The sequence below is a fragment of the Hypomesus nipponensis genome, chromosome 28, assembly GCF_054491055.1.
Source record: "Hypomesus nipponensis isolate SF chromosome 28, ASM5449105v1, whole genome shotgun sequence".
In the NCBI taxonomy this organism is placed as follows: Eukaryota; Metazoa; Chordata; class Actinopteri; order Osmeriformes; family Osmeridae; genus Hypomesus; species Hypomesus nipponensis.
Genome location: NC_140388.1, coordinates 7,946,259 through 7,969,020, shown reverse-complemented (window position 1 = coordinate 7,969,020; position 22,762 = coordinate 7,946,259). Strand labels below are relative to the sequence as shown.

At 46.6% G+C, this 22,762-nt stretch overlaps 4 protein-coding genes across 11 annotated transcripts; 3 read left to right on the top strand and 1 right to left on the bottom strand.

Annotated features, from left to right (window-relative positions):
• The first annotated feature begins 6 nt into the window (after positions 1–6).
• LOC146219846 (uncharacterized) lies at positions 7–3,709 on the top strand. Its single transcript, XM_084694789.1, has 7 exons — positions 7–106; positions 561–672; positions 939–1,060; positions 1,189–1,276; positions 1,467–1,598; positions 1,869–3,129; positions 3,440–3,709. The coding sequence occupies exons 2-7, from the start codon at positions 568–570 to the stop codon at positions 3,523–3,525; spliced, it is 1,794 nt and encodes a 597-aa protein (XP_084550915.1). The 5' UTR covers positions 7–106; positions 561–567; the 3' UTR covers positions 3,526–3,709.
• A 903-nt stretch (positions 3,710–4,612) lies between these two features.
• On the top strand, positions 4,613–8,450 carry tal2 (T-cell acute lymphocytic leukemia 2). 4 transcript variants are annotated; one of them, XM_084694794.1, is made up of 3 exons: positions 4,613–5,705; positions 6,763–6,886; positions 7,354–8,450. In XM_084694794.1, exon 3 carries the CDS (start codon positions 7,358–7,360, stop codon positions 7,700–7,702), a length of 345 nt encoding a protein of 114 aa, XP_084550920.1. In that variant the 5' UTR covers positions 4,613–5,705; positions 6,763–6,886; positions 7,354–7,357; the 3' UTR covers positions 7,703–8,450. The 4 variants fall into 4 exon arrangements, with proteins under 4 accessions (XP_084550920.1, XP_084550919.1, XP_084550918.1 ...); XM_084694793.1 differs by having other exon boundaries at positions 7,351–8,450; XM_084694792.1 differs by having other exon boundaries at positions 4,613–6,886.
• A 2,793-nt stretch (positions 8,451–11,243) lies between these two features.
• LOC146219844 (UDP-glucuronosyltransferase 2A2) lies at positions 11,244–15,082 on the top strand. Its single transcript, XM_084694790.1, has 7 exons — positions 11,244–11,366; positions 12,436–13,189; positions 13,437–13,585; positions 13,698–13,829; positions 14,121–14,208; positions 14,403–14,622; positions 14,711–15,082. Exons 2-7 carry the CDS (start codon positions 12,472–12,474, stop codon positions 14,994–14,996), a joined length of 1,593 nt encoding a protein of 530 aa, XP_084550916.1. The 5' UTR covers positions 11,244–11,366; positions 12,436–12,471; the 3' UTR covers positions 14,997–15,082.
• Positions 15,083–15,608: 526 nt separating this feature from the next.
• LOC146219843 (RNA exonuclease 1 homolog) lies at positions 15,609–22,724 on the bottom strand. 5 transcript variants are annotated; one of them, XM_084694785.1, is made up of 18 exons: positions 22,310–22,510; positions 21,626–22,032; positions 21,308–21,488; positions 20,486–20,952; positions 20,309–20,398; positions 19,752–19,995; positions 19,181–19,488; positions 18,908–19,048; positions 18,695–18,809; positions 18,496–18,567; positions 17,998–18,138; positions 17,378–17,491; positions 17,221–17,294; positions 16,900–17,004; positions 16,657–16,772; positions 16,413–16,551; positions 16,155–16,275; positions 15,609–15,742 (listed from the first exon to the last, which is right to left on the bottom strand). In XM_084694785.1, the coding sequence occupies exons 1-18, from the start codon at positions 22,455–22,457 to the stop codon at positions 15,651–15,653; spliced, it is 3,075 nt and encodes a 1,024-aa protein (XP_084550911.1). In that variant the 5' UTR covers positions 22,458–22,510; the 3' UTR covers positions 15,609–15,650. The 5 variants fall into 5 exon arrangements, with proteins under 5 accessions (XP_084550911.1, XP_084550912.1, XP_084550910.1 ...); XM_084694786.1 differs by having other exon boundaries at positions 21,425–21,488; XM_084694784.1 differs by having other exon boundaries at positions 20,486–21,488; positions 21,626–21,665; positions 21,811–22,032.
• Between the last annotated feature and the right edge of the window lie 38 nt (positions 22,725–22,762).

The window sequence follows — 22,762 nt, the reverse complement described above, 5'->3', positions numbered from 1 at the left end:
ATGTTGATCCAGAGTCTTGGTCGCTGGAACAGAAGGTTCCCCATACGGTGTTTGTGACAGAAGGCCTGCTGAACTGTCCCCTCCTCCTGCACCTGCTGGAGTCCACGTGAGTCGACGCTGTCACGAGCAGTCCAGGGTCACTGTCACGAGCAGTCCAGGGTCACTGTCACGAGCAGTCCAGGGTCACTGTCACGAGCAGTCCAGGGTCACTGTCACGAGCAGTCCAGGGTCACTGTCACAAGCAGTCCAGGGTCACACTGTCACGAGCAGTCCAGGGTCATTGTCACGAGCAGTCCAGGGTCACTGTCACGAGCAGTCCAGGGTCACTGTCACAAGCAGTCCAGGGTCACACTGTCACGAGCAGTCCAGGGTCACACTGTCACGAGCAGTCCAGGGTCACACTGTGGCATTCCTGCAGTAACCTATCAACCCTACGTTTGGAAGAGACGTCTGGAACATGGAATGATTCACTAATTCTGTCAGGTGATTGTGAACGGCTGTGCATCAGCGTGCGTGTATACATGTACATGTGTGTGTGTGTGTGTGTGTGTGTGTCGCAGGTATAACATGACCGTGCTGGAGAGGAGCTACTCCCAGTCGTTAGAGAGACTAGGAGGGACTCACCACTACGCAGTGGTCACTGTGGATGAGAACACTGCCATTGCCATCCAGGTAGGTCGAGCCCACGGACGATGCTCTGCCGTTTACCACGGAAACCCAACACGAAACACCCCCCTCTTAGTACAGTATGGCTATTCACTCAATTCCACTTTTGTTCAATTGTGTATATGTGTGTGTGTGGGGGGGGGGGGGGGGGGGTTTATAAGGATGTCTATTGAATGTGTGGGTGGGGATATGTATATTCATATGTATACGCAAATGTGTGTGTATGTGTGGGTGTGTGAATGTGTACGTAACAGTGTGTGTGTGTGTTGCAGGAGCAGGATGAGTTGTGTCGAGGGCGGGCCTGTGAGGGTGTGGTGTTGAGACTGACGGCTCTGTCTCTGCAGTACAGCTGCTGCTGGCTCCTCGTCCACTGTCCAGACAGCCAGGGAGGAGGGTGGGCCAGCTCACACACACACATACATGTACACATGCACAAGCACTAGACACACACACGTATAATACACAAGTACGTTTTATATCCCATCGCTTGGTCCTGTGTCATGTGCTTCTCTGCTGATGCAGGTTGACGAGTGAGGGCTTCAACAACCTGGTCTTGATTTACTCCTCTCTGGTCCTGTTTGGCCTGAAGTCTGAAGATCTGGATGTTAAGGTGAAACCACCTTTTCAGTCATTATGTCTTCACAAACATGATCTATAGAGTCGCTTTGGATAAAAGCGTCTGCTAAATGCATAAATGTCAATGTGAATGTATGGAGAATGCCCACCTAGTATTAGGTCTCCATCAAGGCTGTGTTCTGTCCTGTTCTATCAATAAAGTTTGATTTGATCTGTGTGGTTAGGTCCTGATTGTGCCAGATATGGAGGATATAGCCAGGTGGATCTGCCAGATAGCCTTCCACACCCTGATGTCCAGCAAAACAGACCCCTTTACCTACCTCAGTAGGGAATGGCTGTCTGTGATGCCCTCAGAGGTGTGCTATTAGAACAGTAGATGGGGAAACACAGTCTGTGTGTGTGTGTGTGTCTGTCTGTGTGAGTGTGTGTGTGTGTGTGTGGGGGGGGTGTTCACAGGTGTGTTTATTGTTGTGTTTGTGCCCAAGCTCGCCTCATTGATGTACATTTGTGTGTATGTATGCATCTGTGTGTATATGAATGTGTGTCTGCCTTATTGCGTGCGTCTCCATCTCTGTGTGTGTGTGTGCGTTCATGTGCACACACGTGTGTGTGTGTGTTTCTCTTAGGAAGAGAAGTGTCTCCTGGCCTTCCCCTGTGTGAACCCCATGGTGGCCCAGATGATGCTGAGCAGGGCCCCATCCCTCCAGTGGCTCCTGGGGGCCCCTCTGCCCCAGCTACAGGAGCTGCTGCCTGAAGTCCCCCTCAAAGTCGTCAAGGTGCCCAGGGAAGCATCTCTCTGTCGTCCCCTTGACCCTGTCATGGACACGGCTCCACTGCAGTCAACCAGTTTCAGTCCTAGAACTAGACAGTTAAAAGTGAATGTCAGTATTACATTTACATTACGTCATTTAGCAGACGCTCTCTTATCCAGAGCGACTTACAGTAAGTACAGGGACATTCCCCCCGAGGCAAGTAGGGTGAAGTGCCTTGCCCAAGGCCACAACCTCATTTGGCACAGCCGGGAATCAAACTGTCTGTCACCCCTTTTCACAAAGTCGTTTTGTAAGATGAGTCTCTCTCCATTCCATGTGTTTCAGCTGTTCAGCGAAACCACATCCCTGTACAAGCCGACCACCACCCCCTCCCCTCCAGAGTCTCGACTCAACGTTCCTCAGACAGCCCCCGGTACCCCCAACCCCTCCTGGATAACCAGAGACCACCACCAGCCCCAATACCATCAGCCCCACCACCACCCACGAGCCCACCCTGGAGCCCTGGACTGTTTCCTCCCCAGCTCCCGCTGTGCTGGGAGCGTAGCAGGAGGGTTCCACCTGCACGACCCTGTCTCAACCACGGACGACCATGCAGGTTTCCAGGTGGACTTGAGCCACCCCTTTGGCTCTGAGAGTTCCAGTGTCTGGCAGAGTTGGAGGAATGACAACCCCTGGGGGGAGGAGGAGGAGGATAAGAGCGACGGGGGGAGGACTCTGGGAGGAGGAAGAGAAGGAGAACACAACTGGAGGGGCGGAGAACCTCCACACCGTGAGGTCTACGGATCCCAGAGAGAACCAGCCCTCCCAGGCACCTCGAGCAACCCCTTCCAGCACGCCTCCTCCGGCTTCAGGCTTCAGGAGCCAGCCGGCTCCACCAGTCCCAGCTTCTCTTTCTCCCACGGCCACAGCGAGTACCAGCACCCAGGGAGCAGCCACTACCTCCCCTTGACCTCCCCCAGGAGGGCCAGGCCGTGGACAGGCTCCCGGGGGAGTCCCTACTACGTTGGGGGTCAGCGGCGAGGCAGCCTGGTGGGATCCCCCGTATACGGGAATCATTTCAGGACGGGCCAGGAGAGGAAGAGGGTGGCGGCCGGAGGGGCGATGTTCAGTTCAGGTAACGTCCAAGTGTGTGACAGCTGCCTACATTGAATTATGACCGATTGACTTTGGTTCAACACATTTGTATCGTAAATATATATATATATTTGTATCGTTTACGTTTGAGAAGCTCATGCTAAGCTTTAGTTGAAGATGAACTAGTCACACGTGATTTACATTTACATATAATTCATTTGGCAGATGCTTTTATCAAAAGCAATGTACTAATAGTATATAGCATCTCGACAGTAGCTGGGTAATACATGTGTGGGAAACAAAGGATAATACCTGACGTAGGTCTCATCTGCTGTTGGTGTCTTTTTCAGCGTTGACGCCCGTGAAGCGAGGCAAGCTCAGCTATGAGAAGGTTCCAGGACGAAGCGATGGCCAAACCAGACTGAGGTTTTTCTAGACGGGACATTACCGCAGACAGGAGCATATTCATGTAAATGGGGTTCTTTATTTAAACTATTAAACCACACATTGTTTTGTTAACAAACAATACAACAAGCTATTTCAGGTTAAATGAAGCTAGTATGCTGTACAAGTGTTGTAGTTATTGATTGTATGTCGTTTAATAAAATAAAAAAATTAAATGTATTTATTCCAGTTATTTCTGTTCATCAATTCATGTCTAATGGGTCTTCCCTTTGGCACTTGTTTAGTTTTTTCACAATCTATGCTTCATGTTTTGGCTGCTTGCAATGTTTGGGACTACCTCGTTGTTATGATCAGAGACCTATGCTCTTTTGTAAAGCTCTTGGAAGTCGCCTTGGATAAAAGCGTCTGGTAAATGCATAAATGTAAATGTATATTCTTAGCCAGTGACCAGTATGTAGCGGTCAGCCTGGGTTCACAACATGGGTCTTGTCTCCTCTTGTCTGCTTCCTATTGGTGACCAGCAGCAGGTGGACTGGTGTTGCAGTAAAACCTCCATTCAGGAGTCCTGCCACTGTGTTTACCAACAATAAGACACATTACTGGAGCTATACTACTCCCGAATACCACACAACTAGTTAAAAAGGCTTTATTGTAGTCAGGCAGACTGCATTTCAATGTGAATGGGGCCAAAGTAGCACAGTTCTGTAAGAGGGCAACTCTAAAAACAACTGTGTTGTCATGGCAAAACTTATGAGAAGGCTTAGGTAATATAATGTTCGGGCACCAAATATTTCAATTGATGTGAGAAGTGGTCATGGCTCAAATACTTATGTTTTTATTTCGAGTTTTAATATTAGCAGGAACATGTTTTTTTGAACCTCATAATTATCTTTGAACTAATTTTCATTTGAAAATCTATTTGACATGAACACCTATGTTACTGTCCTAAATTAGAACAAGGTTAGTCTACATCCAGATGTATTTTCTTTAATACAAGGTTATATTTAGCCCTTATTCTATTTCGTAATAAAAATTCCGCTTTTTTTTTTTTTTACTAAAGGGGTATTTTTCTCTACATTTTTCCAGTTAAACTGATAAAGTCTCCCATTTTGGAGCTCAAACGGTAGTTTTTTTTTTTCGTTTGAGCGCTGCAATCCCCTTATCAGCGGCTCTCAGAGTGTGGAGAGAGTCCTTATCTTCACGAGCCAGCAGACTGAAGCCAGCTCCCGCAGGAATGAGCCCTAGACAAAGACCCCCCCAGGGACACTGATCTCTGCCAGCCTAGCAGCCTCCTCACTAACCAATCCACCAGGCAGCTAGCGCTAGCCTCCTCACAACACCGTCAACAACCAACCCAGCCTCGCATCTTCTCTCTTCTTCTGGACAGACACACCGCCTCGCTCACAAGCACACACCAAACAAAACCGAAAAAACGAGGGGGAAAAAAGGTTGTTTTTTAATAGCGGAGGAACAAAAGCAGCGAGTGGTTTAAGAGGTGTCTGCGCGCAGGCTAGGTAAACAGCGGCGTAATGGTGCAGTAATCGCCCTGCCACACGTTGGCCCTGCCGTGAATAGAAGACATATTGTGAGAATTGACAGGCTGTTCAAACCTAACCTTTAGAGCGGGCTTCTAGCCGGACCACACTTTCTAAAGGTCATACGGCAGACCGATGTTTTATACCCCAGCAGCAGGCCGTTCTCCAGGAGAACCGATGGGCCTGATAGGGCCTCGCTCCTGAGAAGCCAGAACAGTTCTCATCCTTGACTTTTTTAAATTCATTTTTTATGTTTTGCATCTATTTTCCCCCTCCATTTCTCTCATAACATGTCTACTATTATTTTGAACACCAATAATCATTGTCTTGGATTTCCTTCAGGATCCATGAAGTGAACGGAATTCAATTGAATACCCAACTCGATCAAGATAGATAATCATGTATTTTCCCTTAAATGCTTCCCAACGGCTCCAATGTTGTTTTGTGGGGATCATGTCAGGAGCACAAAACTCGAGACAGCCAACTGACATCCACAGAAGACAGATGAAATGATGCCTCATGGTGAGGGCTGGCCTTACCCCGGTCTAGTGCGAAACCGACTTTGGGTCTGGAGGGGGGCCGGCTTGGCTGAAGGGGCCTGCAGTGAGTGTGTCTGCAGACCTGCAGCGAAGGAACCACAGACCCAGAGACCCCCAGAGTCCCAGCAGCACTGCAGGTGCAGCCCCTTGGAAGTGCAGCAAGGCCTATGAATGGCACCAATTCATCTCCGGCCCCATTGGGCCTGTTCTCCAGGCCCGGGCTAATCCCGGCCCTAATCGGATTATGTAAATTCTACTCCACACAGAGAGACTTTTATGGAAGGCTGCGTCTTTCAAACAACACTTGAAGGGTGTAAAAAGAACAGTGACAATTGGTTAAACTAGACGTTGTTTTTTGATCTGCGTAGAGGTTGAAAGTGGGAGGCAGAGGGGGAGGGAGCGAGAGAGGGGAAAGGAAGGAGAGAGAAAGCTAGCGCTCATGCTTGTGACCCAGAGAATTGGTGTCCCCATGTTCCCTGTAATTTATGTGTGGGCCTCGGGATGGCTAAACAAGATTACCATAGTCATAACAAAACCCACATTGTTCAACTGTCAATCTGGATGTGGTATTTTTACCTTTTGTGCTCCAATCGGGGGTGAATTCAATGGTAGCAGTCGTTAGTGATATGAAGGTTGGACTGGCTGGGATAGCCGTGGCTAATGTTGGAAGTATGAGCAGGAACAAGTGTTTTGAAATCCAAGGAGAGGATCAAGCAGGGAAACATCTCAGTTCCACGTCAATAGGACCTGAACCTTGGATGTATTGTCAGCTACTGTACACTGTAAAAAAAATTCCTTTTCAGGAGGGAATTAACTGACATTTCACCACAAAATGTCAGTGGGTATTAAATGAAAGAGAGATTTCCAACTTCTCGTTGAAAATTGTTGCATTATCTTTGGTCGCACAATACCTTCAAACTAAAATGATTACCCCTTTAGGTTAGTCCTTTGTTTTTGTGTTCTCCAGGCATTTTCTGTTAGGCAGGCAGCTAGGGAATACTGGTGTGGAAGCATCACTCTCAAGTTAACACCTCACACAATGCCTCCGGCTGTAGGGGAGGCTCGACGACAACACACGTCACACAATGGGACTCACCCCGCTATAAAAATGTGCAATGCATGCGTGCACCAGCCATCCCCCTCTCTCCCTCTCTCTCCCTCCCTCCCTCTCTCTCTCTCTCTCTCCGTACACAGCAGTAGCCAGAGAGCATGAGAAGACTGGATTGAGTGGATGTACCAACTGGACACACCTCTACGATACGGATAGCCTGAGAACGACTCGTTTGGATAACCCGACACCTTCGCAGTACTCTCACAGGTGAGATGACGGAATATGCAACAGGATTTGTCTACCTCTGAAGACAGATTTTGTTTGTGTGTGTTTTAGAATTTAAGGTTTTGGGGAACCGATAGAAAAAAAATGTGTTTCATTGAAAGCGCAAGGAATTCAACTGATGGGATTTTAGTACCAGGAATGTGTGAAGTGACATTTTGCAAAGGTGTTGTTGCTGTACTCAGACGACTGGCATCATGCATCCTTCATAGTGTAGCTCTCATTACATGTCTGAATGTCAATTTTATTAATTCAGAAATTTAGTTTTGAATTGAATAATGTTTAAGTCAAAATTATTATGGGATACAGTACCGTTGTCAATAATAATAATGTTTTTTTAATTTATTACTGTTAAACATCATCAAATCAGACCACTTAAGCAGTAATCCTTTCACTGTGGCACTATCATGCAGAGTGTTTTATACGCATATCTCTCCCCTCCCCTCTAGCAGCATCATGACCAGGAAAGTGTTCACCAACACCCGGGAGCGCTGGCGCCAGCACAACGTCAACACCGCCTTCGCCGAGCTCCGCAAGCTCATCCCCACCCACCCCCCCGAGAAGAAGCTGAGCAAGAATGAGATCCTGCGCCTGGCCATGCGCTACATCAACTTCCTGGTGCAGCTGCTGGAGAGCCAGGGCGGCCAGCCGGCCTCCCACTCCCCCAACGCCCTGCTCACCTTCCTCAGGGGCAACGTGGAGCGCCTGCATGCCTCCTCCCGGCCCTGGGGCCTGGGCCTGGCCAGCGACACGGACGCCCCCTCTCCTGGATCCAGCTGTGACAGCTCCGAGGCCTGGTAGAGGGAGCCTCTAAGCCCTGGGAGGCACCAGAGTGTTGGGTACCGGGGTGAAGTTGTGATGGCCTCTTCCCCCCCCCCCTCTCTCTCCCATCTACAGACTCTTATTTGGCTCTGAGCTGAGTTGACACCAGTGCCTGGGCCGGGCATGCGGAGGATATGTTTGTGTCCCAGCGGAATGAAACGCTGGTTGTAGCTACCCTGTCCATCAAGTGTTGAAATGTTAAGAATGTGGAGAGCGGGAGCCTTTTAAATTCAATCTGTAATCTGCATGGATATATCTTGGATGTCTTCTCCCGTCATGTCTTCAGTTAACGTACCTGTCGGTTGGAATGGGGACAAAGGGAGTTTTAAAATATGTGCAAATGTCCAAGACTGTTCTAGAAAGGTGTTTTTTTTTCTTGATAAAAGGAGCGTCCGATTCACCAGGGACTACAGGCTATTTACAAAAACCAGGGCACTTCACCTCAGTGTTGACCTGCAGATTTCATGATGAGAATGAATCTGAACCCTACTTGTTTACAGTACTAGATATGATCAAGTCCTACAGTAAAAAAAAACGATTGGGGGATTGAGACGCTGAGTGAAGACAATCCTCTTTGAATTTCGTTAGAAGGACCGTATTGTCTGTCCATTGAACTATTTAAGCGTTTGCTCTCTTTGTACAGGCATGTCATGTAGCCAAAGATTATTATTTGACTCTTGTTTCAATATGGTTTTGTAAATTATTTGGATTTATTTGTGAATATGTTATTTATATGTTATTTATTGGAATTTAATAAATTATTTGTTCATAAATTTGGTTGCCAATATTTTGATTTGTGCAGGAGAAGGTCTAGGTTTCTAGGGGGATACTGTAGCATCACTGATTTTCACATCTTACTCCATGTTTGTATCAAACACAAATCCCAAAACAACAGAGGAAGTCAAGAGCACACCTGCTCCCTCAGTTATTTTGCCTGACCGCAGACAAAACTCTGTTGTTCCTGCTCAATGGGTCAAGCCATGATTGTCCACTACAAGCCCTCTGAAGGCCTTGTGGACACAGCGCTAACCTCTGACCTGCGTCCTGTGTCCAGGCCCAGAGGTAGAAAGGACAGCTTAACTTGTGGCCCTAAGTCACAGGTCAGCCGTTGGTCAAACTCTGACCACTGACCAAACACTAGAGCAGCTCAGTGGTACAGGGTGGGGGCTCCTAAACACACACAATGCAAACCCCTTCTGATACCAGCTTACTCTGCCAGGATAAACCTTGTGCCACGTAAAAAGCTGACCATGAATGGAATAGCTGTTCACTTTATTGACAATATTTGTAACTGACAAATACACCAATTGGAGGTTGGGATAGCCCATTTCTTAATACCCTTTAATCCAAAATAATATTAAACTACATTAGAGGGCTACATAAGCCTAATGACACTGCAATACATGTCACAGGAGGTAATCCAATAAAGAAACACATTAAAAATAATCCATAAAAATATATAACTGACAAATTAAAACAAATCAAACAGTCGCCCTTTGTTGATCTGCACCCTTTAGCTGGGATGTCATCAGCGAAAAGCACAGAGGTCACACATTTACATCCTTAATCACCTATTGTCGCCGTGGAAATCGGATCTGTTTCCTGCCAAATGGCTGCTCCTACTGAGCTGAAGAGTAAACACACAGTTGGTTTTAAGGCTTTCGCCTCTTTCTTCCCACTGTTAGACCTACTAATGGTGTGTACACGGAGCTAAAGGCAGCTGGACACACACACACACACAGGCCTGTGGGAATGGACAGGTGAATCCAGCCATACTGTACTAGAAGGATTTGGCTTTTCATGATAATGTCTATATACATTTTTCACACTGCAATAAGTATGATATATAGACAGTGTATATATTACTCTCCTGGTGCTTGTAATAATTTGTATTTACAGTTTACAGTATTTTCAGTGAACATTGCCCATGCAATGCTTCTTTCATGTGAAACACATGAACAAACATTCATTAATATAGTGTCGGCTGATATATATTATAAGAGGAAAAACGTATACACACACAGCGGATGTTACTTCCACAACTTTCACCAGGATTATCGAACACCCTGACGAAAAATGAGAAAATATCAAATCTGTATGCTGCTCATCTCCTCAAGTATATTTGCCTGATTGACTATTCTCTCCCAAGTACGTGGGTAATCGTCTATTGAGAGCACATTTCCTTATCATCGTCTAGCACACTGTCTGAATCGCTTATCACAATGGACCAGATCAGTGCAGGCAGGCCCTTGCTCTCCCGGCTGACGCGCCTGTGAAAAAGAATTTCTGGAGCTGGGTGCCAACCGATAGGCCCTGAGCTCTTTATCCCCTTAAAACCAATTCACACTCTGCATGTTTAAATATTTTCAGCCCCCGCGGCCCCCTCCCCCTCTCTCTCTCTCCCCCTCCCCATCTCTTCTTTTTTCTCCATCGCTCTGACACAGGCAGTCAGAGATGACCAACCCTTAGTGGGATGCAGGTGCAAACTCGTTGCTGCGTGTGTGTGAGTGCATGTGTGTGTGTGTGTGTGTGTGGGGGAGAGGGGTGGAGAGAGAGAGAGACCCCTATTGTTGGGCTGGACAGCACCCTCTCGCCACTGAAGCACTTTCTTACAGGGAGACCACACTGACAATCCCGGGTCCTAATCTGATTATGCAAATGTCTACTTCAAAAAGCAACACGCTGTAACCCAAACCCCTGCAGTAGTTGGATGGTATAGGAGGAAAGATGTTGAAGAGAGAGTAGATCCTTACTGGACTCCAGTGGGGGGGGGGGGGAGAGAGAGAGAGAGAGAGAGAGAGAGAGAGAGAGAGAGAGAGAGAGAGAGAGAGAGAGAGAGAGAGAGAGAGAGAGAGGTAATGTTATGATAATGATTTAATGAGGTAATGATAATGAGGTAATGATTTAAAAACGTATATTCTTGTACATCCCACACAACTACAGAACAGTATTGAATCAACCAAGACTTCTACCATCCACAACGAGCCAGGGAAGAAACAAAGAAGCCCTGAAAATTAGACATTTAAATCCTCATTGTTTTTCCAGACACTCCTGGAACGTTCCAATAGGGATCTACGATGACAATACGGGGCCAGAGTGCCAGGACTGAGATTTACACACCCACGCTCTAGGTGGTGACATTTCTGAGGAAAACACCCACAAAGCCATTATAGCAAAGATGACCTTTGACCACAAACTGAAATCAGCTGTCTCATTCTCCAGTGATAAGTCTCATATCTCACACAGACAATGCTAAATACATCAGGTAAAATAAATATACATATATATGTGTGTATATATATGGACATTTTATATGGAAATATTATGTAAAAATTCACAACTTCTTTTTAGTAAAGAGCAACTGTCCACACATAGACATACTGTTGCGAAGGACTGAGGTTTTTTTTGGCCCCTTAGGCTGTGCACGTGAACAGCCCCTTTCGCCGCTGTTGGGTCATGCCGTTAGTGCATGCACCCCTTATGGCTCCACTGGTACAGCCAATTGGAGTGCAGTTTTGGGGATGCTCGCGCTGACAATACCCAGTGGCGGGAATAGCGGAGTAGTGAACTGCCTTGTTTCTGGTGCGGACATTAGTTTATTGAGGAGAGTAAAACATTTTGTATTGTGTGCGTTCATGTACTTGTAAGTATTTCTGATGCTTCTTGTTATGCCTAGTTATGTCATTATGAGTCTGTGTTTGTTAGATACGGTATTGTAGCAGTTAAATGTGTTTTCTGATGCCGGAGTGATGGTTACTGTAGCAATGCTATTTAATCGTTGTTAGCCAGCAAGGGACATGTTTACTTGCGCTGTTCTAGCGGCTGGTATGTCTACGTGGAACAACAGACAGTAGACAGTAGTGTCACTGCAGTAACGTTGTTACAAGACTGTTATAATAATATGGCTATTATTGTATTTTGCTAATTATCCGTTGTATGCTGTTTCTTTACAGAACCACACACACACACACACAAACCCAATCTTAAAGGCAAATATAACCAACACCATTCCTCTCAACTTTACAATAAAAAAAACAACTTTGGAACAGTACATCATCTCCGGCATTTTAATCAGATGCACCACAGTGGCTTCTAAGCATTACTGACCAGAGAACATAGTCTCCACAACACATACAGCTTAGGCCTTCTGAATGATGCCTCCCCACCTTTCACACACTCTGGTATTGGGTTTAAGTATACAGGGTTGTTGTTGCACAATCAGCTTATTAGCACAGCCTGCAAAGTCATCTTCCCAGCATTTCTCAGCTAAAACATCTGCAGCTATGTTTATCAGGCTGTGTTTGTCAGGCATTGTTACAAATGTCTTAGGTACGTTTCTTGTAAATCATGACACTTTATTATAGGTCATCCTTCAAATATATATCAAGTATCTTACAGTACCAATAAGGGAACATTACTAAATGACCTCACTAGTACAAACAGAGGCCTCCAGATTTTTACATTTTCTGTCCACAGACTTGGACAGAAAAATCTCACCAGAAGTTGATATCAGTTCTGGGAGGGGTGGTTGACTTTCTATGAAAAGCCAGAAGTACAAATACAATACATACCTTTCCTTCAGCCCCTCCTCCATTCTGTGTACTTAGTCTTCACAACCCTTGACAGGTTCACCTATCATGTGATCAGAGAGCATCCATTCAAGGTTCAAAATCACAGTTAATGATTTGTCAACTTGACAATGTAACTTTCAGGACTCCACCACGTTTCCATATGCACATGCACTCACCATGAAGCTGGCATGGTATGTCACGGTGTGCATGAGCCTACTGTGGTTCGCAGAGCCTGTGAATGGAGGAAACATCTTGGTTTGGCACACTGAAGGAAGCCACTGGATTAACCTCAAGCCGGTCCTGAACCTTCTGATGGACAAGGGACACAATGTGACAGTCCTGATCCAGAGTGCCACCATTTTCATGAACCCCGACGAACCCTCTCGCTTCAACTACGAACCGTTCAACGCCACCACCTCTTTCGAGGAGATGAACGACTTCCTCGAGGAATTCATTCACTTCTCCATGTACGAGATGGAACATCTCGACCTGTTTCGCCTCCACGTGAAGTTCCTGGACCTCATGCAGAAGGACATGGCACTGTCTCTGAAGGTGTGCACCGGGCTCCTCCATTCAGACCAAGTCATGGGGAAACTGAAGGCGGCCAAGTACGACCTCCTGCTCGCTGATCCCATCTACTACTGCAGTGACCTCCTGGCAGACGTTCTGGACATCCCTCTGGTGTACACCCTGCGTTTCTCCAACGCTTTCACCTGGGAGAGGCTGTGCGGCCAGATGCCCGCACCTCCCTCCTATGTTCCGGGAGCCATGATAAAGTACACGGACCAAATGAACTTCTCTGAAAGGTTCTGGAATGTCCTGTTTTATGCGTCTCAGGATGTGCTTTCGCACTACATGTGGAGGGAGCTGGATAAGTTCTACAGTGAGGTCAAGGGTGAGTTCAACACAGAGGATTTAGCATTACTAAGTATAGGTTGATGTGTGGGTTACAGTTGGGTTTAGGGTGTGTGGTGTGAGATGTTTTGAGGGAAAGCCTGTAAACTACCATCCAAACTATCGATTCATAAACATATGGTTACGTGTGGATGTGGGTCATCTGCTAATCATTCTATGAATTAATAGTTAACATAACTACCGTGTCACTAATTTCTACTGAAATGTTTTGCCTGGCCAATCCACAGGGAGGCCGGTGTCTTTTTGTGAGACAATGGGCAAAGCAGATATTTGGCTGATTCGCACATATTGGGACTTTGAGTACCCCCGGCCCTTCCTGCCTAACTTCAAGTTTGTTGGAGGGATCCACTGCAAGCCTGCCAAACCCTTACCAAAGGTACGGCTACGGCAGGTTCACCTTAAACCATACCTTTTCAATCTGCATCTGTCTTAGGATCTGAAATATCAGAAGATAAGACACTTGTTTTGTTTACTTCCTGTATCATCAGGATATGGAGGAGTTTGTGCAGAGTTCAGGGGAAGATGGTATTGTGGTCTTCACCCTTGGGTCCATGATCAAGAACATGACCACGCAGAGGAACAACATGATCGCCTCGGCCCTGGCTCAGATTCCACAGAAGGTTAAACGAGCCACATGCTACAAACTATAGCTTCACTGCTACATCATGTTTGATCATGTTTACTGCCTTGCTCCTACACTGCTCACCTGTGACCGCAGCCCTTTCTGGCACAGAAACTGACTTTGTTTTTATAAAGAGGATATGTGATGACCTATTACGGTCAAAGTAGGCTGAAACTGAAGGCTGAAACCTTCCATACAACAACAAAAAACACATTACCCAACACTGTCAGTAAAGCGCACTTTGTCAATGTTCTCAGAACAGTATTTGTGTGATGTTTTCCTTGGCCAGGTGCTATGGCGACACGGCGGGGAGAGGCCAGAGACCCTGGGGAACAACACGAGAATTTTTAACTGGATGCCACAGAACGACCTGCTGGGTACCCCACAACTATTAACTATATCATCTGTAATAAACCTATTGAGCAAATAAACTAAACCATTAGAGAGATGCTGCATAATACCCAATACAGTACAATGCCCTTATTTACCATGCAAGTGCCAACATTGAAAAAGTTTCTCACTTGATATCTGATACCTTCCCCTCTGTACTCCATTCTGCCCCGGCTAAAAGGTCACCCCAAGACCAGAGCTTTCATCACACATGGTGGAACCAATGGGATATATGAGGCCATCTACCATGGTGTTCCCATGGTGGGGATCCCCATGTTTGCTGATCAGCCCGACAACATGGTTCACATGAAGGCCAAGGGAGCGGCCGTCATCATGGACTTCAACTCCATGCAAACCCAGGACCTGGTGGACGGACTCAAAGCGGTCATTTACGACCCGTCGTAAGACACTTTTAATACTCAGCAACGAAAAGGATGATTCAAATCAAAGAAATCAATGTTAGCCGTGTACATGTACTGTGTTGGACAGGTACAAGGAGAATGCCATGAGGTTGTCCAGGATCCATCATGACAGGCCCATCAGCCCTTTAGACGAGGCCGTGTTCTGGATCGAGTTCACCATGAGGAACAAAGGAGCTAAACACCTGCGGGTCCAGGCCCACCAGCTATCCTGGTATCAGTACTCGTCCCTGGACGTGCTGGCCTTCCTCCTAGCCTTCACCCTGCTGCTCACCCTCCTCTTCGTCAAGACATGCAGCTTCTGCGTCAGGAAGTGCCTCGGCCGTGGGGGAAAGCCCAAAAGCAAGGCAGACTGAATCAACCAGGGAACGAGACATGTACTTATTATGATGTTTGTTTTTCCACAACAAGAGGCTTTGCCTGCTCGTTTGAGGTTGAAAGATTCTGGGGTTTTGGTCACATGCTTGTCAGTTTGCACAGCACACCTTGTGTGTGCTCATTCAAAAGAATTAGCAACCAAGCCAACATTTTATATGGGGCCCACTTCAGTCTGTATAATTACACTTATTATTATCAGCTGTGCATTTAACATTTACTCAATTTACATAATTGTCAAGAGCTGGTTACAAGCTAATTATAAACAATATCTCTATTGGAAAATATAGCCAAGAATCAATAAATCACACAATGTTTATACTGCATCTTTACTTTCACCATATCAATCCAAGTGTTCCTTAATTCATATATATATAGTCAATTATATACCCAAATAATAATTGCACAGGCAGTAGGGACAGTTTAGACAAAATAAAGCCTCATTGAAAAGCAAATTGTTGACCGTGACAAAATAACACAAAAACGTCACCTCTCCACCTAAACTCCTGTCCTAGTTGAAGAACAGAGCCAACTTCAAAATTAACTTTATACAAATTACATTGTGACATTTCAACACTCGTAACACTGTGACATTCAAAGGATAAACAAGGCGAACAATGTCTTTATTGAGCCCGTCACCATCTCTTGGCTTTGCCGTCTTCCCGGACCTTCCAGAGCATGAGCTCCATGCATGCAGAGGCATCGTCCGCAGTGTCATGTCCGCCCACTAGGACAGAGAACAGTATCACACATTACAACGTTGTAAAATAAAACATTAAAACCTCACTGTTTTGGTACCCTACACTAATTGTGCAGGGGTTTAGCATTAGGTGGCCATTCAATTTGTCATTTTTTCAGATGTATGCAGTATATTTAACAAGTAATGTGTGAAGTTCAACTATGCTACCATCTTAGCCATTGTTCTATTATCCAGACATCATAGAATCAACGTCAGGAAAGGAATTTATCAGGCATCATTTCAGTCCAACGGTGCTCATAGTGACAGTCACTGTTCATAAAAATAAATCTGAATGCAAAATATGAGTAACATGGTGAATGCATGTCACATTTCCAGAGAGAGGGTGTGGGGTGGGGTAGGTGAGTGAGTGAGTGGGTGAGTGTGGGTGTGTGTGTCCCACCACTCTCTTGAATGATCCTCCTTAGGTAGTCCGTGGTCAGACTGTGCAGGCTCAGTTTGTGAGGCAGTCCCAGACGGTGAGGGAAGACCACAGACGTGTCCACCACTGTTCCATGAAGCAGCTGACACACACAACACACTCATCAACCCACAATTCAACTAAAAAGGCAACACTTTAACTCCAGGTTGCTCGTGTTGCGTGACAGTTGATAGGCCCCTAATGTGATCTACAGTGGACACACGGTAAGGTTTGGTTCACCTTCAGAGCACGGAGGTCCGTCTCCAGGCTGTGACCTATCAGGATGGTGTCTGAGCTGACGAACCCCAGCAGAGTCTCCTGCACGTCCCGGATGGAGGCGCAGGCATCTGCCACGTCATCCTCACCCACACCCGAAAACCTGGAAACAAAAGTTGGATTCTCTTTCAGGTGATCTCAGTGGAGATCAGACAGAGGACTTTGACAGAACCTTCCCCCCCCATGGTGTGTTGAGGGTATACTTCACCTGGTGTTGTAGTCGATGACCTCGTGGTCAGGTTTGACAAAGGTGTCGTAGATGACCTGCAGGTCCGAGTTGACCACAGTCACTCTAACCAGCTCCAAGCCGTGGGTGGTGTAGCACTGAAGCCAAACCAAACTTGGTGAGGTCGCGACATGTCATACGGACGCCATCATAAACAGGAAGCAGAGGACGTAAAGGGAAATGAGCCCCTGGAAGGGTTTGAAGTGATTGGAAGTGGCCTCTCACCATCTCGGTGTCGACAGCGTAGACACCTGGGCAGGTGTCCTCCTGGGCTGGTCTGGGGACGGTCCCCACAAAGCCATCCAGGTTCATCGCGTCGTGGACGTGCAGCTGGACGACAAACCATGTCGAGAGAGACATTATAGACACCATGTCGAGAGAGACATTATAGACACCATGTCGAGAGAGACATTATAGACACCATGTCGAGAGAGACATTATAGACACCATGTCGAGAGAGACATTATAGACACCATGTCGAGAGACACCAGGCCGAGATGCTCCCTTTAAAAGGAATCGCGTTTGCAGCTGCATATAGTGAGATACCTTGAAGACCTGACACCCAGGTGCTCCGACCACACCCTCACAGCAGCTGTAACGCGTCTCCACGCCACCTGGAACTAGACATACAGGAAGGTTTAATTGACTAAAAAACGGCCATTACTCTCGTCTTGTAAAAATCCTGTTTGAGGTTCCACCTAACCTTTGTTTTCAACACCTTTCCCATAGTGGTAGGTGCACTCCTCCCTACGGCTTGGCTTTCCTGTTTGACCCACGGAGTAAGTGGCACCACAACGACAGCAGATCCTTTTCAGGGCTTAATAAAAATGTTGCACCGCAAAAGACATAGGTTGAGAAGGAGAGAAGAGTTAGATAGAGGATGGGTATAGCTCAGGTGGTAGACCTAGAGGTTGCAGGTTCCATTCTCACTCTCTGTACATTGCTTTCAATTTAAGTGTCCGCTAAATGAATCCATGAGAACTTCCCAATGGAAAGTAGCTTAAGTAGGCCCTCTACAGGCATCAAAGAGAATGACATGTTATTTATTTTTTTATCAACTGTGTTTATTACATTTTTTTTATCATTATTGTTTTCACACAAACTAAGAGAAATACCGCCACCAAATCAAACTGCTGAATCACATCCCTGGATCTACTGGACACTTTTACCCTGCGATTGAGTGTGACGAGGGTGGGTATGGCTCCTTCGGGGGCCAAGCATGGATGCAGATCGAGAGGTTGCAGGTTCAAATTCCCCTGTGTGTATGTCGCTTTGGAGAACAGAGTCTGCCATGTAAACACAGTATGACCGTCTTGTACTTACGATCGGTTGGTCCCTTCTTGTTGTCTGAAAACAGTATAGCGGTGCCTGGCTGCTCTGGGTGCTGCAGGGGGTAGTTGTTCTCCGTCAGGGACTCATCTGACAGAAGGTGCTCCTTCAAACTCTCATACAACTGAGAATCAGCTGGATAGAAGAAGAAAAAAGATGGAGCAGAGGGGGTTTTTGTTTCTAATGGAAAGAATAAGGAAAGTTACCATGGCGATATCAGGACATGCTCAACTACAGTACAAGGAGGTGTAATTATTGCAGCAACGTAACTACACGCAAGGTAAGAGGTTCAGACGTCTGTATAGAAAACTGAACGTCCCACATTTATTTATATTGCCCTGCTTCAAATATAAACATCTCCCAGAGCCATGATTCGTGTCTGTGGTTGGACCTCACTAAAACTCAGAAGGTAGTTATAGTGTGAGCCTGAATAATGGTGCATTATATTTTGGTGTTCAGGATTGAATCTGATGGGGCTGGGTTGCTACAGACCCTTTCCCCTCAGGGCTTTGACCATGAGTGGAATCTTCCCTCTGGGCATCTGGTCCCTAGCCTCCAGTTCAACTGCAGAAGGAAAAATGTTTATTTTAAGTTAAATCAACAAATACCCTAGCAATGCACGTGGTTTTAGAAGTAACTGAATGCTGTACTCAAAATAGATCCTTTCTGGCAACTATTTACACAATCCCACCTTTGGCTGTGGTTGTACTTTGGTTCTTTAGCCTCTTCAGTGCGTTGACAGCAACACTCAGATACTTGAGTTTGTTGACGCTGCGGTCATAAACCGTCTTCTCCTCAGCCAGAGCCTGTAGGACACAGCACTAGTTCCTGTGGCTGCCCTGTCCGACTTTAACACTCACGACAAGTCATGATTTGACCTTTACAATAGACACATTGAACGCACCTTTTCAAAGGCCTCCTGCACAGTGCCCGACGTTTTAAGAAACTCCTCCACAAACAGATTGACGTAACGCTGGCGTACGTCGTGAGGGACTTTCACGTTGACCTCAGGACGGAGCTTGGCTTTCCGCTTGGAAGAAATGGGCTGGAGGAGGGAGGAACATGGTACGAAACACGGGACAGTCATACTTAGTTAAATACCCAGTCACATGTTAAATGAACGATGACATGGAGATTTTACCTATTTATCGTCAAAACGTATAGTTCTGTTGCTCACCCTAGCAGGGATATAAGTGGCAGGTTGAGGGGGCACAGGTAGATGTGACACCGAGAGGGGGTGTGCTGGTGTTATTGGTAGAGTGGCTGGAAGGGCCGACCTGAACACTGGTGTTACAGCAGTAGCAACCGAACTCATTTGGCCAGTTACTGGAATGAACGGGCTGACCATTTGAGTTGCTGGGTTGACAATCTGGGTTCCTGTGGTGGAGATGGAGGAGGGCAGTGCATAGCTACCCTCTGGTAGGATGAAGTGGAGGTTGTTGCCCACCTTGATGGCGTGACCCAACGGTATGACCTTCATACAAGCTGGGGGAAGGGGGGGCAGAAATAAGCATTTGGTTCAGAGGAAGAATGTTAGAAACGCCGCAAAAATAGACACTCGATCTATGTCCCTATATTTTCTTTATATACACTGAGATTTTTTTTCCAAAGTTCAGATGGGGATTGTAACCTGCAACCCCTTGTTCTGCAGTTACATATTCTACCAATGAGCTATACCTACAGCACACCCCACATATACACATGGGGGGGGGGGGGGGGGGGGTAGGTGTGGCTCAACTATGACTTACCGTTTTGCACAGGCGTGGGGTGATTCGAAGGGGAGTGAGTGTGGGGAGGTAAGAGTGTCAACACCTTCCTCTGAGTGGAGGCGGAAGAGGAGGAAGAGGAGATGAAGGCCTGGCCGCCCTTCAGGACTGCAGTCAGCATGGAGGCTTTCTGTTGCAGCTGCTGGATCTTGGAGAGGGGGGCGTGGGCAGATGCTGATGGCCCCTGCAGAGGAACTATCACCTGGGCTTTACTCTTCGCCACTGGCTGAGGATGAGAGAGGGTGGCAGATGCATCAGTAGAAGTACAGTTATCGCAGTCAGTAGAAATTCTTTCAATGATTTCATTTTAATGAGGAATTATACTTTTTTTAACGACAATGGCCGGGTTTCCCAGATTTGTTAAGAAGCTCTTAACCCTGAGAGCTTCTTAGGAGCGTTCTAAGAGCGTTCTAGAGCGTTCTTAAGAAGATCTTAGCGTTAAGAGCTTCTTAACCAATCTGGGAAACCCAGCCAATGACACTGAACAGTGCATGGCAGAGAATTCTTCTCATGTCTGTAAGGAATGATGACTGGCATACCTCAGGGAGCTTGGACACATGGGCCACTCTTTTCCTCTGGGCTGGCAAAGCTTTGGGCTTCACAGTCAACTCTGCATCCATGCTCCCCGCCTTCAACCCACAAGGATGAAGGCCTCATTCCCAATGAACATCTACACGTTGGAAGCTCTGCCCCGTTCCCTCTTGTCTTATACTTACCTGTGAATCGGGAACTGACACGGGAGCCTTCTCTTCCTCCTTGTTAGCTTCCATGAAGATACGGTAGCATTCCTCCATAGGGTCGCTGTCAGACAACTCCACGTCTGAATAGTTGAGCTCCTCCTCCGAACTCGACTTGACGCCGTCGAGCCTTCCAGGCTCCAGCCCAGGCTCCAGCACATCCTGCCCAGACAGAGCTGCAGCAGGGCAGGCTGCTCCAGCAGCTGTATGGGGCTGAGATGTGGAGGGCACCTGGAGGGGTTGGCAAGGCTGACATGGGGTGACCCCCCCAGTAGAGGCAGCTTGCTCCATACAGTTTACAGGATAGAGAGCAGAGGCAAATTCCATCATGGGTGGTTGTTGTTGTAGAATGTTCTGGTTACATGGCTGTGATAGATTTTGGGGGGGTGACCAGTAGCTTTGAGCCATGCTCTGATAAGACTGGTGCAGGTCACAAGACTGGTTTTCTGTGGGGAGTTGGTAGGACAGAGAGAAAGGAGGGCAATGACCATCGATGGAGGATAGCTCACTTTCAAGCAAGCCGGACTCTGCCATTAGGGAAGTCTCACATTCCCTCACAGGTGTGTCTTCATAGTCATGCATCTGTGTGAAAAACTCTGTATTGGGCCGGTCAGGTTCAGTGCTACAGGTCCTCACCGTTTTGGACAAAGGCTCTTGATATCTAACTATCCTATCACTTTCACTCCTAAGGTCTTCCAGACATCTGGATAAATCATCAAATACAGTCACGACATTGACTTCACTCCTGTTACTCTGGTAAGCGGAGAAACTAGACAGGTGTCCAGTGCTGTCTATGCTCACCACCTCCTCTGCTTCTGAAACCACAGTCTGGGGCTTCACCATGGCTACCTGGGAGGTTGTTGGAAGAGGGGAAGGAACGCCAGCTACAGTTGGAACAGACCTGCCTTCCGGAACTACCTCTGAGACTTCCTCTTCTGTCTCTGCAAGGGCGTTCTGGAGCTTTGGAGCTCGAGGCCTCTTCCTGTCAGGGGAGGGGGGGACATCAATGATGAGGACCCCCTCTTCTTCCGATTCCTCAACTAACCCAGATGACAGAAGCTTCTCTTGAGCACCACACACTGTTTCACGAATTCTTTTCACACCCTGTCTACTTTTTACCTTCTGTTCCTTACTAGGCTTGAGTTTGTACTCCACTGAGCTGCCGGAACGCAAGTCAGCAGAGAAGTTGGACAAAGGATCATATTCCAAATCGGTTCTAGGTTTGGAGTTGTCGACTACGTACTTCACCAAAGGACTGTGTTGTTTAACAGGCAAACATTGTCGGTTTCCATTAAAATCTTTACCTTCACTTTCAGATTTGTAAATAGACACTTTCCTTGATCCTATGCTGGTACTTTCCACCTCGACAGTTTGATACTTAGACAGTCTTTTTTGTTCCTTCTCTACCTCACTTTTAACCGTTTCAATTTCTTTGTTGATCCTCTCCAACTCCAACAGGCAGGTGTCCCTGACCTCCTTTCTTACAGAAGATCCATTGATGGCAGTAGAAGGATTTCTTTTTAGTCCTGTTCACAATCGGGGGGGAAATGGCAGAGTTTAGTCTTTTAAGTCTGTAATTAAACAGCGGAAACATACAATATTTAGCTTCTCAACGTCTTACAAGAGTCAAAACACGATTTCGGCATCGGTTGCCATGTGTGCGTTCACGCAGTAATGAAACAGCCAACACCTCATTGGCACATTATCAAACAACGTGCACGTGGGAATAATCAATATTCTTCTGTAATTAATTCCACTCCTGGACAATATATGTTAAAATAGACTAGCATAACACTCACTGACCTGCTACTGTTACCGATGACTCGTATAGTGAGTCAAACATTGCCCGTTCCTCTTTAGCATGCTTGTATAGACAGTGTGGCCGCTCACAAAGGTCAAGTCTGAAAAACGGACAATCTATTAAACCGAAGAACCCAGCCGAGGGCAACATCAGCAAAACACCATTTGCTTCGGTCAACTTCCTAGCAAGAGCACCGAAGCGTATCCCTTATTACAAAAAAACCTGCTTGAATAAAATAGCCTACCTGCCGTGACGTCAGACATAGGCCTACCTGAGATCTTAGCTGTCAATGCTGATAACCCAATTTGCATAATAAAAAAATGTAGACGATGATTGCATTGCCCAGAGAGAATATGAAATGATATGCATTGATGCTAAAATATATAGTCGTGTTCATTTAAATTCAAGTTGCCTGATTTTTTTAAAGGCTAATGATGGTGTGATTGTAAAAACAT